Raw genomic sequence first — 15,238 nt, 5'->3', positions numbered from 1 at the left:
CTAATCCAGCCACCTTCCTCTTTAGAGAAGTTTCCTCATCCTATCCCAGCCCCCCAGGTCAGACTCACAAAGGTGGAGACGGTCATCTGGGAAACAGGATTTAAAGGGATGTCCTCAAAACAGAACACCCCCCACCCTTGCCCCCACCAAAGGCTACCCAACAGAGATCACTGGAAATACATTTTCTCTTCTTCGCCCCAGTCAGGGGAAGAGTCTGGTGAAGTTGGTGAGCATCAGCTGGACGACCTGCCCAGGGTAGAGGACATGGGCCACTGGATCCGATGCGTCCTGCTCCGGCCGAAACAGGGTTGGTCCAAACACAATTCCCAGGTTGTGGGGGGTCATGCGGTTCTTGTCTGAGTGTGCTATCACCCTGTGGGCAAAGGCCAAGGACAGGGCCAGAGTATAGCAGCTTTGCTGCTTCAAATAAATCTAGCCCATCAAAGGTTTGAGGACGAGTCCACTTTGGGGGCCCTTCCATGCAGTGGCTGAAGAAAACCAAGGAGAAAGCCTCCAGGGGGACAGAGCTGAGACCAGTGGAGAAACCTTCAGGATTCAACCTTCAGGTCGCCATCTAGGGTATACCCGCCTCTTCCGGACTTCAGAGACTGCCCCTGGAGTCCTCTCTGCTCATCATCTGAAAGGCTTTCATTCAAATGGCTATCCTCTCTCAGAGGTCACTGCCCAGCTCTGCCAAATAAGTCATCCCCACTGTCCCAGTGAAAGACAAAGAGGCAGAAGGAAGGTGAGGTTTTTCCTTAATTCTCTCACAGCATCCCTGGACTTGTCTTGTTCCCTAGTCCTCATTTGATGCTGACTGAGCAAAAAAGGATTTGACCCTGGCAACATGTCCTCTGCACAGAGGGTGCCTAATCCCTCAGTCACCCACTAACCTTAGGTGTTTCCCTACCTTCACCCCATCTGAACACAGAGTCCCGGCTGCAGGCCCCACCCCACCCTCCCCTGACATGAACAAAGATATTCAGTCTTCCTCACCTGCATAAATGCTCCAGGAGGTACCGCAGAGTGTCACGGTTGGGCTTTGGCATTGAGCTTATTAATTCTTGTATTTGAGAGAGGCACTGTTCTGATTCAGTGAGGGCTAGAAAGAGTGACAGGAAGGGCATGGGAGTGAGGTTAGGAAAGGTGTTAGGGCAGAGTGGGTAACCTCAGTATCCTTTCTGGTGCTTGGGGAAGACATCATTAATCGATCATGACTTTCTTTTTCACTGAGTCCAACTACAATCTTAGAATTCTTTTTAACTCAGCCCTCTAAACACTCGCTCACTCACACACACACACACACACACACACAACTGGGGTGGGCACATTAATTGAAAGTTAGTTTCCATCTCTGCACTCAGGCTGGGACAGAGGAGTGGAAGGGAACCTCTGCTCTATCTTTTATCACTCATGCTTCCCCCCACCCTCCACCCCATATCAAGGCTATTGCCCAAAGCTCCCAGCCTTTACCAATGGCAGCACGAAAATCGGGCAGCAGTAGTGAGGGCACCAGAGGCTGGGGTAGCTCCCTAAGGAAAAGTTTCAGGGCTCCCGTGATCACATGAATGTCATCCCATTCGGCACTGTCCAAATCTAATCGGCCTTCTGGAAGGAGAAGGAGGTACAGAGGGGCTCAGGGCTCCTGGAGGGTTAGAGGGACTCAGAGACTAAGAGATCAGGAGTTTAGGGAAAGATCCCGGGAAGGCAGACCACAGAACACCTAGGGGGGTCCACAGTGGGGCAGAGACTGGGATGAGAAAACAGGAGCAGGACACAGGGGAGTCGACGGGGAGCAGGGATGGTATGGAGGACTGTTAAAGGTTGGAGGGGCCTTCCATGGAAGTACCTTGTCCTGGCTGTTCCGGAAACATGTACCTCCCATCAGAAGTGATGGCCCGCTCTGCAACAAGTAAAAGAGATCAAGAGCTAAGACATGTAGCTCCAGCCAGAAGACCTCCCCGGTTCTGCCAGCTCCCTCACTCAGACCTTTGGGTTCTGAGACATGACGCTCTTAGTACGACCACCTGCCCACAGCCTTCTCACCTCTGTCCACCAAGAAGCGAAGCTTCTGGACCACTGCCAAGTTCCCGCTCACCCGGTAAATGCCATCCACATCCAGACCTGGGAGATGAGGCGGGGAGCAGGTAAAGATTCTTGATCTACAACGTGTGCTGGTGAGGGTGGAGAGGCAAGGGCACAGTAGGGCGGGGGAGGCGGGGTGTGGCCGGTGGGAAGGGGTAGACGCGGGGGGGAAAGTGACCTCGCTTGTCCACGGCAGCAACGCAGAGCCGCACAAAGCCGGGCACGGTGTCCCCCTCGCGCTGGCACAGAGACTCCAACTGGCAGCCGAACACCTGGTCTGGGGAGGGGGGCACAGAGTGAGGTGGGAAGCCAGTGAGGGTATCACCCACGGAGGCTCTTTCCAGCACAGGTCTTCACCCCAAAGCTGGGCTGGCTCTCCTGCCTGCCTGGGCAAGGAGGTACACCCCCTCCCCGTAACAATCAGCTGTAGGGAGCAAGCCGAGGGGAAGTATTGGTCTCAGAAGACCGCTTATCTAGTTCTGGGAAACTCTACGCTGAGCCTGCTGAAGTTTTCTCATCCAGGAAACAAGCTGGTGCCCAGATCCGGAATGCAAACAAAAGTGCTTGCAGAAACACTAAAGCGGGCACCAGCGAAGGAGAAGGGTACCAGGCGGCCCAGCCCCTCACCTCGGAGCAGACCCCGCTCCTGCAGGGTTTGCAAGGGCGGCCTCTTGGCGATCAGCCGCTTTAGTTTGTTCCGCACGCGGTTCTGCTCTGCTGCGTCGGGACACCGACCTGCCGCGGCAAGCGCAGCGTGAGAGCGGCGGTGGCGGCCCCGAGCGAGGGAAAAGCCCCCAGGCCCGCCCCTTACTGGAGCTCCGGCGGCTGCTGATCCGCAGCAGAGACTTGGACGCTGGCTCCAACTCCTCTTCCTCATCCTCCCCGGGGCTCAGCTCCTCCAGTTCCGCAGGTCCCGAGCCGGACAGACGCCCCTCCAGGGGGTTCTCCCGATCCTAGATCCGCACCAGTGTTAGTCGCTCAGTCGTGTCCGACTCTTTGCGACCCCGTGGACTGTAACCCGCCAGGCTCCTCCATCTGTGGGGATTCTCCAGGCAAAAATACTGGAGTGGGTTGCCAAGCCCTCCTCCAGGGGATCTTCCCGACCAAGGGATCGAACCCGGGTCTCCTGCATTGCAGGCAGATTCTTTACCGTCTGTGCCACCAGGGAAGCCGCACCGCAAGATGGGCCGAATCAGAGGTGGGAAGAGAACCAGGAGCGACATCTGCACCGCCGACCCGGCTGCTGGGGTCCCATACCTCCCAGGCCTACCCTCTACCAGGAGGCTACTGCGTCCCTCATCCATGACCGCCGCATCCTACAGTTCCTCCTCCACTCCTCCTGCCCGCCCACTCCCACCGCTCACCAGGCGCTCGATGACCGCCCGCAGCGCGCTGTGCCAGGCCCGCAGCTCAGCCTCCTGGTCAGACTGCAGCAGGAACTCGTGGCCCGGGACCGTGCGGATCTGAGGGGCCCGCGGGGAAAAGCGGGAGGGGGTCAGCGGGAAGGGGCAAGACAGGCAGGGAGGCCGAGCGGGCTGGGTTTCCCGAGTGGGAAATTGGGGGCGCGCCCTCGGGGCCGGCGCGCACCGGGGCGGGGAACGAGAGGGCGGCTCACGTGCAGCACGTGGCGTCGGCTGGACAGGTGGCGGCCGTGGGCCAGGGCCGCCCCCCGCAGGTCCACGCTGCTCTCGGGCCGGCTACCCGCTGGTCCCTGGCAACGAGGCGGGAAACTGAGGCCAGGGCGCGGCTCCCCTCACTGCCTCCCTCCCACCCGGAGGCCTGCGGACTGGCGACCTCGCCCGCCGCACCTCCGCCCCGCAGCTGGCCTGAGGCGAGTAGGAGGGGTGCCGGGAACCTCCCCCCCCCGCTCCCCGCTGCGCCCCTCCCTCACACTCACCCAGGCCGTGGAGGGGGCGGTCGGCGGCTGTTCTCGGTAGAACACCAGGCTGTTACCCGCTAATACCACCCAAGAGGGGCCCCAGTTCTTCCTGCAGGGGCGGTGGTAACAGAGCAAAGGTCATTGAGAGTCACGTAGGGGAGGGCCTCTCCCAACCCTCCGCGCTACCCGCGAAGCCTCCAGCCCCAGCCTGGGCTGTGTTCCTAGTTCTCACCGGAGCTTGCGCCCGCCCTGGGCGATCTTGGTCATATTGAGCAGGCCCGACTTTTCCACCTCCTGGGAAGCGGCAGGAAGGGCCTCAATAAGTCACCCAGCCCCCCACAGTCACCATGGCTTTCCCCCAGGGGATCTCCCAGGAGTGAGGTCCTTTAAGGTTTGACCAGATCGGTGCTCGGTGAGAGAGGGTACCCAGAGATCACTCAGAAAGAGGAAGGCGTTTCTGAAGGAGCAAGAACTGGGGGCTGGGGCAGGGAGGATCTTGGTGTTCACAAGGAAAACAGACTTACGTGGGGGTCATCTAGGACTGTCGGCAGAGGCCGAGGGCACTGCAAAGATGAAGGCTTGTCGGGGTCCAGCTGGGAGGTGCGTCTGCAGAGGTAGGGTGAACCCTGAGGGAGGGGATTGGAGAAACAGGTGGGGACCTTGAACTTAGGAGTCCCTGGCTGTAAGGGGAAGAGGGATGCGGATGTGGGTGTGAGGCAGGGGGTTGCTGGGGTAATGTCTCCAGTAAAGAGAATGTCTCGAGTAAAAGAGAAAGTCTAAAAAGATGGCTTTTCTGAATGTGATCAGGAGGAGGAAGGGATCTCACCTGGGAGTCGAAAAGTTCTGATGTCTTGGGACCAGATTCTACGTCCTTTGGCTGACGTTGCAGGATACCATTGTCCGTATTCAAGGTCTGTGTCCCCTCCATGGAGCCGGGGTTCTGGGGGGAGGGAAAGGTAAAACTGCACCCGTCGAGATGCCACCTCCGTCGGTTCTCAAAGCCCTTCTCACAATTTTTTGATTCTTCTGATCTTCCGAGAGTCCCAGTGAGGAAACATACTACTCTGGGGATCAGGAGGGGAAAGGAGGAGACTCAAGGGACAAGGGACAAGCAGGAGGGAAGGTCTCACCGTCTCTCGGGTTCGAGTGTGGCGTGGGGGCTTCCAGGATTTACAGCCAGTCAGCGAATTTACGTAGAAGCAGCGTCCAGAGTTGGGGTCCAAGTGCTGTTCCCAGGCGTCCAGCCTCTGCAGTGGGGGGCATACAGGGCTTGAGGGTGGGGATCGGGGACAGCGGCGAAGGTCCACCAGGTTGCAGTACACAGGGGCCTTTGACATGAGGGTCTGGGGTCTTGCCTACAAGGAAAGGGGGAAGAAAGAGGCCGTTATTCTGCTGGGCCCCCCCAGTCTCCTCTCTAACCGCCCCTCCTCTCTCCACCTCCATTTTCTCACCACCAGCTCCTGTCTGGGTTGACCCAGGTACTGAGGAGGAAACCCTAGTCCCCAGCAGTTGTTTTTTTTTCTTGCGTTTTTTTTTTTTCTTCGACTCCCTCCCTCACAGTCTTTGCTTTTCTCCTCACTTCCTGTTGCCAACTTCCCTCCTCCCCCACCCCACCCCCACCGGAGGACCTCAGGAAAGGGGAACAGGCTTTTCTGTAGAGTGGAGGGCGGGGCAGCGTCCCACCCTCAATCCTCCAGAGTGAGAGGAGCTAGAGAGGGGTCAGAGCCCTGCTAGCTAGCAGAGTATGAGAGAGGGGCCATTTTTCACCCACTAGTAAGTAAGAGGGAGGTGAGGAGCCAAATCTTCAGGAAGATCAAAGGAGTTAACATCTCTAGAGAACGGAGTTACATCTCTAGAGGAAACTTGCTGGTAACCTGAGCTAGCAAGACAGAACACAGCAAAAAACAACCCTGCACTGGGCCAGGAGTCAGGAGGCTGAGACAAGAAGAGCAGAGCTGAGCAGGCCTTTCAGTCCCTATCATTTTCTAGTTTCCACATACCCTCAGGATCTTTGCTGCTTGCTGTCCCAGAGCTAGAATTCCATCTCTTGTATATTTCAGGGCTGTCTCTTCTTATTCAGATTCAACTCCATCACTTCCTCAGAGATGCCTCCCTAGACCAGTCATCCTTCACCACATTTAGCTTCTTGGTAGCACTTGTTAGTTTCAAAGGCTATCTTATTTATGTGTTCATCATCCCCATGGGAATCCCTGGAGGGCAGAGATTCTGTCTGTCTTGTTTCCCAGTGTGCCTAGAACCGAGCCCAGTAGTGACAGTTGCTCCAGTGAGGTGCCGTGACTCACCATGTCGGCATCGGTCTCTGTCAGCAAGTCTTCCTGGGAGAGGGATCTTCCGCTTGGTCCTTCCTGGGGGGGCTTCAGGAGGCCGGGCCTCAAGTTGGTCACACTGACACTTCTACACATTTTAGGGGGAAGGGGAGGAGGCTGCTCCCATGTAGCCTGGGCTCTGCCTGGGGGTTCCTGACACAGGTTCATCTCCTCCAGGGAGCCAGGAAATAACTTTGGCCCTGGACACAGAGAAATGGAAAGAGTTGGCGGCAGGGTCCCCCCAGGGTTCTTGGCTAGGTCCCCCATCCTGGGGGCTCACAGGTAAAGAGCAGGTGGAAAATTACATGAAATCTAGAAGGCTTAAGACTAGGAAGGAGAGGCAATGGGGACACCACGGAGGGGAGGAGTAGGAGTGGAGGGTCAGCAGAAGCTTGGGGGAAGGAGATCTTTCCAATAATTCCCAGAAGCCAGGGAGGTAGGAAGGCGATGGGGGAGGACCTACTTACCAGGAGTCCAGAGAGATCGGCTGGGGGTGATGGTCGTTGGGCTGTGGGAGAGGCTAGATTCCTCTATCATGTAGGCAGCTGGGACAAAGACAGGGCGAGAGGTGGATGGTGCTCCCAGGCGCCTTGCCAACCACCAGTCTGAGTTGGTCTTTCGAAGCAGTAGGAACCTGTCTCCTTCAGTCAAAGACACCTGCCGGCCATCTGCCCCCGTGTAAGTGAAGGCATAGAGGGCACAGAGCTGGGACCCCCGAGAAGGGCTTCGGGACCCTAGCCCCAGGTGTCCCCAGGTGCTCGGCCACCACCGGCCAGATAGCATTGCTGTCAACACATCACCTGTGGGAAAACGGGGTGATGGAGATCCAGAAGAAGACAGGACTGACCGCTTGCAGGCAGAGAGACATGGTTCTAAGAGCAGTTTGGGGCAGAAGACAAGAACAGAAACCCTGTCATGAGAAGAGACGGTAAGGCAGAAGACCCAAATGGGGGTCAGTACGAGGTTTTGGGGTCTGAGAAGTCCTGGGTGATGTGTCTGAGGAGGAAGTACACAGCTAAGGTGAGAGAGGATGTGGTCAGCAGCGCTGTGAGACCAGCACGGCAGGAAATCAGAGGAGGGGGTCTAGTCGGGTGATTGTCCTCCAAGTACCTTCCGGGGCCCAACAGAAGATCTAGGGACAGGAGGAGCCGGCCCTGAATGGTGGGAGGACTATTGAGCTGGACACAGGAAGATGAAGAGAAAGAATCAGGTTTGAGACAGGACACAGGCAAAGAGTTAATGGGTGACCAAGACACAAAAATTTGTGACCCTTTATTAAATTTACACAAGGGCCAATATTTCCATTTCTGATGGCCACAGACCTGAAGCTGTGTGCTGCCTGTGCAGATTCAGAAAAACATTAAGACAGAGAAACAGAGAGCCAGAGAAATAGTAAGATCAAATTGGAGAGAAAGAGAAAGTGGTTAGGAGAAACAAAGAGGGGTTCAGTTTGAGGAAAAGGTAAAATCAATTTAGGATGTATTTTGGGGAGCTGAGAAACACGGATATGATCCTTGGTACGTAAGCCTCTTGGGTGGGACCCTACTTTAGTGTGTGGGTTCATTCACTCATGCTCTTAACAAGGGTTGGCTGACTACCTCCTGTGTGAAAAGAACAGCGTCAGCTACTGGAGGTAAGAGAAGGGAAGGAGACAGACACAGACCTTGCCCTCTCAAAGCTTAAAGACAGATATCAACTAATGACATAATAAATGTATTAATTACAATTGAATCAGGGACTATGGACAGATAGCCCAGGATTCTTTGACCGCTTATGGGGGTGGATGGAGGATTAATGTCAGTTTCTCCCTGGTGGAAAGTGGGAACTGACCCCCACTGTCTATTGCCAGAATTTTAAGCCCCAGAACGTCATGCTTCCTCCTTACCTGATCACTCCTCTTCTCCCCTTTGCCCAGTTTCTCTACTGCAAGACACAGGCTTGCTCTCTGGCTTTGGAGACTTGGAGTAGGGAGAGCCCCACCCTCTTGGTGACATCAGAGAGCTAGCTCTCCTCCCCTGACACATGATCTGAGGCCCCGGCTGCCAGTACTGGGATTCTGCCTCGGTGATCTTCTCCTGTTTGCTCCACCCCTCCACTCTCCCTTCCCACTTCCAAAATAGTGACCAAGGAAATGGCTACCCACTCCAGCATTCTTGCCTGGGGAATCCCATGGACAGAGGAGCCGGGAGGGCTACAGTCCATGGGGCCGCAAAGACTTGGACACGACTGAGCGACTAACACGTTTTTCCTTATTCATTTATTCACTCGTCTGGTGGTTGTTAGGTGCTCAAATCTCATCCTCTTCTGCCTTCTCTCCTGCACTTTTTCCTCTTTATTGACTCCTTACCATTAATTTTTATTTTTTTTAATGCATTTCTTTTTTTAATTTTATTATTTATTTAACTGACTTTGGGTTGTACTGAGTCTTCATGGCTGCACTTGAGGTTTTTCAGAGTTACAGTGGGCAGGGGCGCCTCACTGCAGGGGCTTCTCTTGGTTGCAGTGCATGGGCTCCTCACTGCATGGGCTCCTCCCTGCAGGGGCTTCTCTTGGTGCACGGGCTTCTCTTGGTGCACAGTCTCCAGGTGTGTGAGTGTCAGTAGATGCAGCACGCAGCAGCTGTGGCTCCTGGCTCTGGGGCACAGGCTCAGCAGTGGTGGCACATGGGCTTAGCTGCTCTGAGGGATTTAGAATATCCTCCCAGACACGGATCAAACCTGTGTCCCTTGCATTGGCTAACAGATTCTTATCCACTGTACTACCAGGGAAACCCTACCATTAGCTTTTAAACATATCAAAGTCTCTCCCACCTTTAGACAAACTTCCCTTCATTTACTGTACTCCCTAGTTGCTACCCTCTCTCTCTCTTCCTTTTCAGAGTCAAATTTCTTGAAACAGCTGCTTACATGTGGAGGTCTCTATTTCCTCTCCCTCATTCCCTCACCTTTGCAAGTTCACTCCTCATAGGGTGTGGCCTGCCTCTGCAGAGACACTCTGCAGTCCTTGTGTTGCTCGACATCTCAGCAACAGCCAGCACAGTTGACTTTTCTCTCCTACAAACATTGCTGGCGTCCCTCTTACCTCTTTTTTTTTTTTTTTAGCAATTCCTTCTCTGTTGCATACGGAGAAGGCAATGGCACCCCACTCCAGTACTCTTGCCTGGAAAATCCCATGGACGGAGGAGCCTGGTGGGTTGCAGTCCATGGGGTCACAGAGAGTCGGACACGACTGAGCGACTTCTCTTTCTCTCTTCTCTGTTGCATAAGGAACAACTTTGCTTGTTTCTCAAACCCCAGAAGTCTGAGATCCTGTGCCCTTTTCCTTCTATGTACCATTGGTGGTCTCAGTCTCTCCCCAGCTCAAATGACCTCCATATGTCACTGGCACTGTATCTCCAGTCCAGATTTTTCTCTGGAGCTCCAGTCTAACCCATTGTCCACTGAAAAACTCCATTTGGGTTTTTCATAGGTACCACAAACATAGTATGTTCTGAATTGAACTTGTCAGCTTCCCCCACAAACTTGTTTCTCTCGCAGTACCACTATTAAGTTAATTAGTTAATTTTTTGGGGGGGCCACACCATGTGGCTTGTTGGATCTTCACCGACCAGGGACTGAACTGGGGCCATGGCAGTAAAAGCCCAGAATCCCAAAACCTAGGCCACCAGGGAACTCCCAAGTTAAGTTTAAATTTATAAATATTTATTGAATGCTTACTATCATACATACCAGGGCAAGAACGGTATGCTAGGCATTATCAATTAAGATGCCCTCTCTTAGGGAATTCCCTGGTGGTCCAGTGGTTAGGACCCGGCCCTTCCACTGTAGGAGGGAGGGCTTCCATCTCTGTTTGGGGAATTAAAATTCTGCATGCTGTGATGCATAGTCAAAAATAAAATTGCTGCCCTCTCATTAATGATTAAAATACAGTGTGATGATCACGATGCCAGGGGCAGCGCTACCATCTGCTGGAGCACACAGAGGGTGTACCCAATTGCCCGCGTCAGAAAGCTAGCAGCCAGCCCTAACTGTCTTGTTTCTTCAGCACTCGTATTTAGCTGATTACTAAATCTTTGCAATCTACTTCCTTTCATCCCTATAACTAATGCCTTTTTAAGCCCAGATAATATAATTTCTGAGCTAGTCTCCTTGCATATAATTCTGCTCTTCTCCAGTCCATTCCTGGCATAGTGATGCTTCCAAAACATAAAAATGCCTTAACCTGACTTAACCATTCAAAGGTGTCCCATTTTCCTCAGAGTAAAGTCCAGATTTTACAGTATTGTTTACAGAGACTTTCTCCTGTTAGCCTAGCATTTTCACATTTCCCACTACAAACTCCATATTCCAGCCACATGCTAATTCCTCACATTCCTAAAATGCATTGAGGTCTCTGGTCCTTTGCATAAGTTGTACCTTCTGCCTGAAACACTTCCTCTCTCCACTTTCACCAATCTTTATCAGACTAATTCTTACTCATTAGTTAGATCTCAGTTGAAAGGTCATTTACACAAGAAAGTCTTAACTTCTTAAGAGTAAAGTAGGGGCCCTAACCAGGAGATCCTACAGCAAGCTTTACATTCCCTCATTATAACTTTAATGACACATTAAAGGTTATTTGACTTTTCTGACTTCCCAGAAAGTGTGTGAACTCTGCTAAGGTAGAAGCCTATTTTGTGAACAATTGTATCTTCAATGCTTTATATAGCTCAAAGTAACCTCTCTGTAGGGTAGAAAGGTCTCCTCATTTGAAAAATGAGAATACAGCAGCTACCTCACAGTTTGTAACTTAAAAAATAACAACTATTTTCTTAGAACCCACGATTTTATGGGGCAGAGACTTGGGCAGGGCTCAGCTGGGTGATTCTTCTGTCCCATGTAGTGTTGACTAGGATCACGTGGTGGTATTCAGCAATCAGACAGATGGTTTGGTCTGGAGAGCTTCACTCACATACCTGACACCTTGATGAGGATGGATGGAATGCCGGGATCAGGTGGCACTGTCAACCAGCATGTCAACATGACACCACTCCTACATGGCAATCTCAGAGTGGTAAGACTTCTTACATGGCAGTTCAATGCTATCAGAGTGTTCCAAGAGGCCTGGGCAGAAGCTGCAAGGCTTCTTATGGCTTAGCTTCAAAAGGCTCAGAACCACCACAGTTTTTTGTACTTCTATTAGGTATTAATTAATTTTAAAGGGATTCAAAGATGATTAAGAAGGTCTCTTTCTCAATTACTGATATGTGCTTCCTAGAATAGAATATACTTATTGCCGCTGGTGGCTCAGTCGTAAAGAGTCCACCTGACAATGTAGGAGATGTGAATTCTAACCCTGGGTTGGAAAGATCTTCTGGAGAAGGAACTGGCAACCCATTCCAGTATTTTTACTGAGAAATCCCATGGACAGAGGAGCCTGGCAGCCTACAGTCTATGGGGTCACAAAAAGAGTTGGACATTGCTTACCAACTAAACAACTGCCCAACTCTTAGCCTTCATAGTCCCCTCAACCTACTTTCTATATGCATGCTCCCTTCCCTTTAATGAGTTTGCCAGTCTGCATATGCGCTTCAGACAGGTATTAAATCAATATTTAATAGTCACTTTCTCTTTTGTTAATAAGACATCTACATTAATTTTTAATTGTCACTAACGTTAAGTTAGACTTCCCTGGTAGCTCAGACGGTAAAGCGTCTGCCTACAATGCGGGAGACCCGGGTTCGATCCCTGGGATGGGATAGATCCTCTGGAGAAGGAAATGGCAACCCACTCCAGTACTCTTGCCTGGAGAATCCCATGGACGGAGGAGCGTGGGAGGCTACAGTCCATGGGGTCGCAAAGAGTTGGACACGACTGAGCGACTTCACTCAACGTTAAGTTAGTGTCCCTAACGTAAGTAGCTCGGACACGACTGAGTGACTAAGCGCACAGCACAACGTAAGTTTACCGTAACTCTCAACTCTAGGCCTCTGATTGTTTTGAACTCGAATCTACAGTCAGCCATTGCGAGTTGCTTCTGTCATGACAGCGCCACTTCAGCAAGAAGGTGGGCCCTCGGTTTCCGTCACCGGCCTTTGGCTGCTTTAGAGGATTAAAGTGCGCTGGGCCCTACACGTTAAGGTCTCCTCCGGTCCTCCCAGCAATAAAGTGTCGCTCTGGCACCGTGTTACGGCCTCTCCATCTCTATGACACTCCTTTCCTGTTTTCTAGTGTTGCATGATGGGAGAAACAGTCAGCTTTCCGGGAGCCCGGCCAGGGGAGCGGCTTCATTCGGGACTCCATTTCCCGGCGTGCCTCGCGGCGGTCGGTCCGCCCTCTGGCGGGAGACCGGTTCCGGTTGCATCAGCGTGGGGTCCACGGCGAAATGAGGTTGTTCGTGAGTGAGGGCGCTCCGGGGAGTCTGCCTGTGCTGGCGGCGGCCGGGCGGGCCCAGGGCAGAGCGGAGCTGCTCATCAGCACTGTAGGCCCGGAAGGTAGTCGGGCTGGTGCTGGTGGGCGGTGGATGAGACGGGCGGGACTGGAACACGGAGACGACGACCCCCAGTTGTCTTCGCCAGCACTCCAGGCCCCAACACCACGCACTCCCGTCAACCTCCTCCCACGTTATCCTTCAGCACCCCTTACCTTCTTCCTTCCCAGTGACATCTTTCATCAGTCACTTCCCTTAATTAGCCTCAGTGTACCCTTCTCTCATCTCTGGTCTCCCCTCCTTCGTCTCCCAGGACCTCGTCTCACTCCAGTGAACCTCTTTCCCCTCTCCAGCCTTCTCCCACACCTGCTAGGTACCCTCCCCACCCGTCCTTCATGTGATAACCCCCAGATTTTCTTAGGAAAGCCTCCTTTTCTCTCCTGAGCGCACAGTCACACGTACTCCCTTCGCTTTACCTCTCCCGATTCCCAGCCCTCTGTCTGTGTGACTCCTAAGCGGTTCTCTTGTCAGACCTCCCAGTTCTCTTAATTTTGTTCTCCCGGGGTAGCTCAGATCATTTTCAGATATGCTTGTGCTCAGGCTCTCAGGCGTGTCCAACTCTTTATGACCCTATGGATTATAGCCCGCCAGGCTCCTCTGTCCATGGGATTTTCTAGTCAAGGATACTGGGGTGGGGGCCATTTCCTTCTCCAGGGACTCTTCCTGTCACAGGGATCGAACTCATGTCTCCTGCATCGGCATGTGGATTCTTTAGCACTGAGCCACCTGGGAAAACATCAGATACCCTAGTTATTTTCAGTTGTTGCAGTTCTTGGCTGCAGCACTACCCCAGGACCACCACGTCCTCTCTGCAACCCCCATCTATTTCTAGCTGGCAGTCTCAGCTGGACACCTGCTTGTCTCTCCAGCTCATTCTGGACCCACCCCCTTTCAGAGGTCCTATCCTGGACCCTCTGCTTGTGACTGCCCATCTCCCCCGCACCCCCTCTGCCCCTTCAGTCCCCCCGCGACCGTGAAGATGTCCTTTTAAGTTGACATAGTATTTCTTTTCTCTGTTTTTCACCCATCTTCGTCCCCTGTGTCAGAGTGTGTGGTCCCATTCCTGACCCGGCCTAAGGTCCCTGTCTTGCAGCTGGACAGTGGCAACTACCTCTTCTCCACCAGTGCGATCTGTCGGTCAGTATCGGTCCTTGATGCAGGGAGGTGGCTGAATAAAATCAGTTACTGTCCTCTGTGTGGCCTTATTTACAACCGGGGTGAGAAATGGACTCGACCAGCGAGCCCCTTTAATTCTCCCTCTGTTGCTCTCTCCCTGGATAGGTACTTCTTTCTGTTATCTGGCTGGGAGCAAGATGACCTCACCAACCAGTGGCTGGAATGGGAAGCCACAGAGCTGCAGGTAGGGCTGAGGTGTGGGGGGTGGCAGGGGGGTTGCTCTGCCTGGCGGTCCTGACCCGTGTCTCCTGTGTTCCAGCCAGCCTTGTCCACCGCCCTGTACTATTTAGTGGTCCAAGGGAAGAAGGGAGAAGATGTTCTTGGCCCAGTTCGGAGAGCCCTGGTGCATGTTGACCGCAGCTTGAGTCGTCGGAGCTCTCTGTTCCTGGCTGGGGTGAGCTGGGCCTTGAGATCGGGGTTGGGAAAAGCTGTATGGTGTAAGAATTAAGGAGGAAGACTGTATTCAAAGTTCAACCCCCCCCAACTGCCCCTTAATAGCAGTGTAACCTTTAAAACTCATAAACTCTTTAATGTTCATTGTTTCTTGTCTTTGAAGTGGGAGTAATATTAGTACCCTTCTCAGTGGGTTATTGTGAGAATTGAGATAATTTAAAATGCTTAACACAGTGCTTGATACTTAATAAGTGTTTAGAAAATGTACAGTATTACATCCATGGGAAGAAATGGAATGTCTCACCTGTGTACTTTTTCTTTTTGTTTCTCAACAAAGGAGACAGAATCTCTAGCTGATATTGTTTTGTGGGGAGCGCTCTACCCGTTACTCCAAGACCCATCCTATCTCCCTGGTGAGAACTGTGCATATCACTTCCCCACCAGCCTGAGGAACTGGGTGTAGGGGTTACAGAGTGGGCAGTAGACTATTGAGGACCTATTTTGAGCTGTAACTTGACAGGGCAACTATAGCAGAAAGACGGCTGAGGGACCCGGGGAGGCAGCTGTAGAAACTTCGTGAAGAAGGGGAGGAGGTGCCCTTCCAGCCACCCATTCTGAGTCTTGTTGATTGCTGCCCTTCCCCCACGCCCGCAGAGGAGCTGGGTGCCCTGCACAGCTGGTTCCAGACTCTGAGTTCTCAGGAGCCGTGTCAGCGAGCTGCAGAGACTGTGCTGAAGCAGCAGGGTGTCCTGGCCCTCCGGCCCTACCTCCAGAAGCAGCCCCAGCCCAGCTCCCTCGAGGGCAGGGTTGTCAGCAATGAGCCTGAGGTTTGGACAAAGAAGAGGGGTACCCACACAGCCTCAGTGCCTGAGGTGGCGAGGGGTGGCTTGGGGAGAAAGTTTGAGCACAG

The 15,238-nt window shown here is 53.0% G+C and overlaps 2 protein-coding genes across 8 annotated transcripts in view; one reads left to right on the top strand and one right to left on the bottom strand.

The window, feature by feature from the left end:
* Positions 1-85: 85 nt before the first annotated feature.
* Positions 86-8,270, bottom strand: ARHGAP9 (Rho GTPase activating protein 9). Of its 6 annotated transcripts, none has more exons than XM_043889091.1 (18): positions 8,177-8,270; positions 6,759-7,091; positions 6,268-6,491; positions 5,095-5,319; positions 4,791-4,904; positions 4,489-4,590; positions 4,197-4,258; positions 3,983-4,073; positions 3,701-3,796; positions 3,450-3,548; positions 2,897-3,038; positions 2,713-2,820; positions 2,264-2,362; positions 2,047-2,124; positions 1,850-1,903; positions 1,474-1,608; positions 997-1,102; positions 86-373 (listed from the first exon to the last, which is right to left on the bottom strand). In XM_043889091.1, the coding sequence occupies exons 2-18, from the start codon at positions 7,072-7,074 to the stop codon at positions 202-204; spliced, it is 2,223 nt and encodes a 740-aa protein (XP_043745026.1). In that variant the 5' UTR covers positions 7,075-7,091; positions 8,177-8,270; the 3' UTR covers positions 86-201. The 6 variants fall into 6 exon arrangements, with proteins under 6 accessions (XP_043745026.1, XP_043745041.1, XP_043745032.1 ...); XM_043889106.1 differs by having other exon boundaries at positions 6,759-6,836; positions 8,177-8,194; XM_043889097.1 differs by lacking the exon at positions 8,177-8,270 and having other exon boundaries at positions 5,095-5,211; positions 6,759-7,259.
* Positions 4,744-15,238, top strand: part of MARS1 (methionyl-tRNA synthetase 1) — a 26,745-nt gene continuing 16,250 nt past the window's right edge. The window contains exons 1-8 of one of the 2 annotated variants that reach the window (XM_043889068.1): positions 4,744-4,875; positions 11,173-11,343; positions 12,501-12,763; positions 13,806-13,896; positions 14,041-14,119; positions 14,195-14,329; positions 14,666-14,741; positions 14,983-15,155. In XM_043889068.1, coding sequence (XP_043745003.1) covers positions 12,655-12,763; positions 13,806-13,896; positions 14,041-14,119; positions 14,195-14,329; positions 14,666-14,741; positions 14,983-15,155 — 663 coding nt within the window. In that variant the 5' untranslated portion in view covers positions 4,744-4,875; positions 11,173-11,343; positions 12,501-12,654. Of the gene's footprint in view, positions 4,876-11,172; positions 11,344-12,500; positions 12,764-13,805; positions 13,897-14,040; positions 14,120-14,194; positions 14,330-14,665; positions 14,742-14,982; positions 15,156-15,238 lie in introns of those variants that run through there. The other variant, XM_043889075.1, reaches the window with a different exon arrangement.

Source organism: Cervus elaphus, chromosome 3 (genome assembly GCF_910594005.1).
Source record: "Cervus elaphus chromosome 3, mCerEla1.1, whole genome shotgun sequence".
In the NCBI taxonomy this organism is placed as follows: domain Eukaryota; kingdom Metazoa; phylum Chordata; class Mammalia; order Artiodactyla; family Cervidae; genus Cervus; species Cervus elaphus.
Note: the sequence above shows the minus strand (reverse complement) of the source record. Positions and strands in the feature narration are given on the sequence as shown.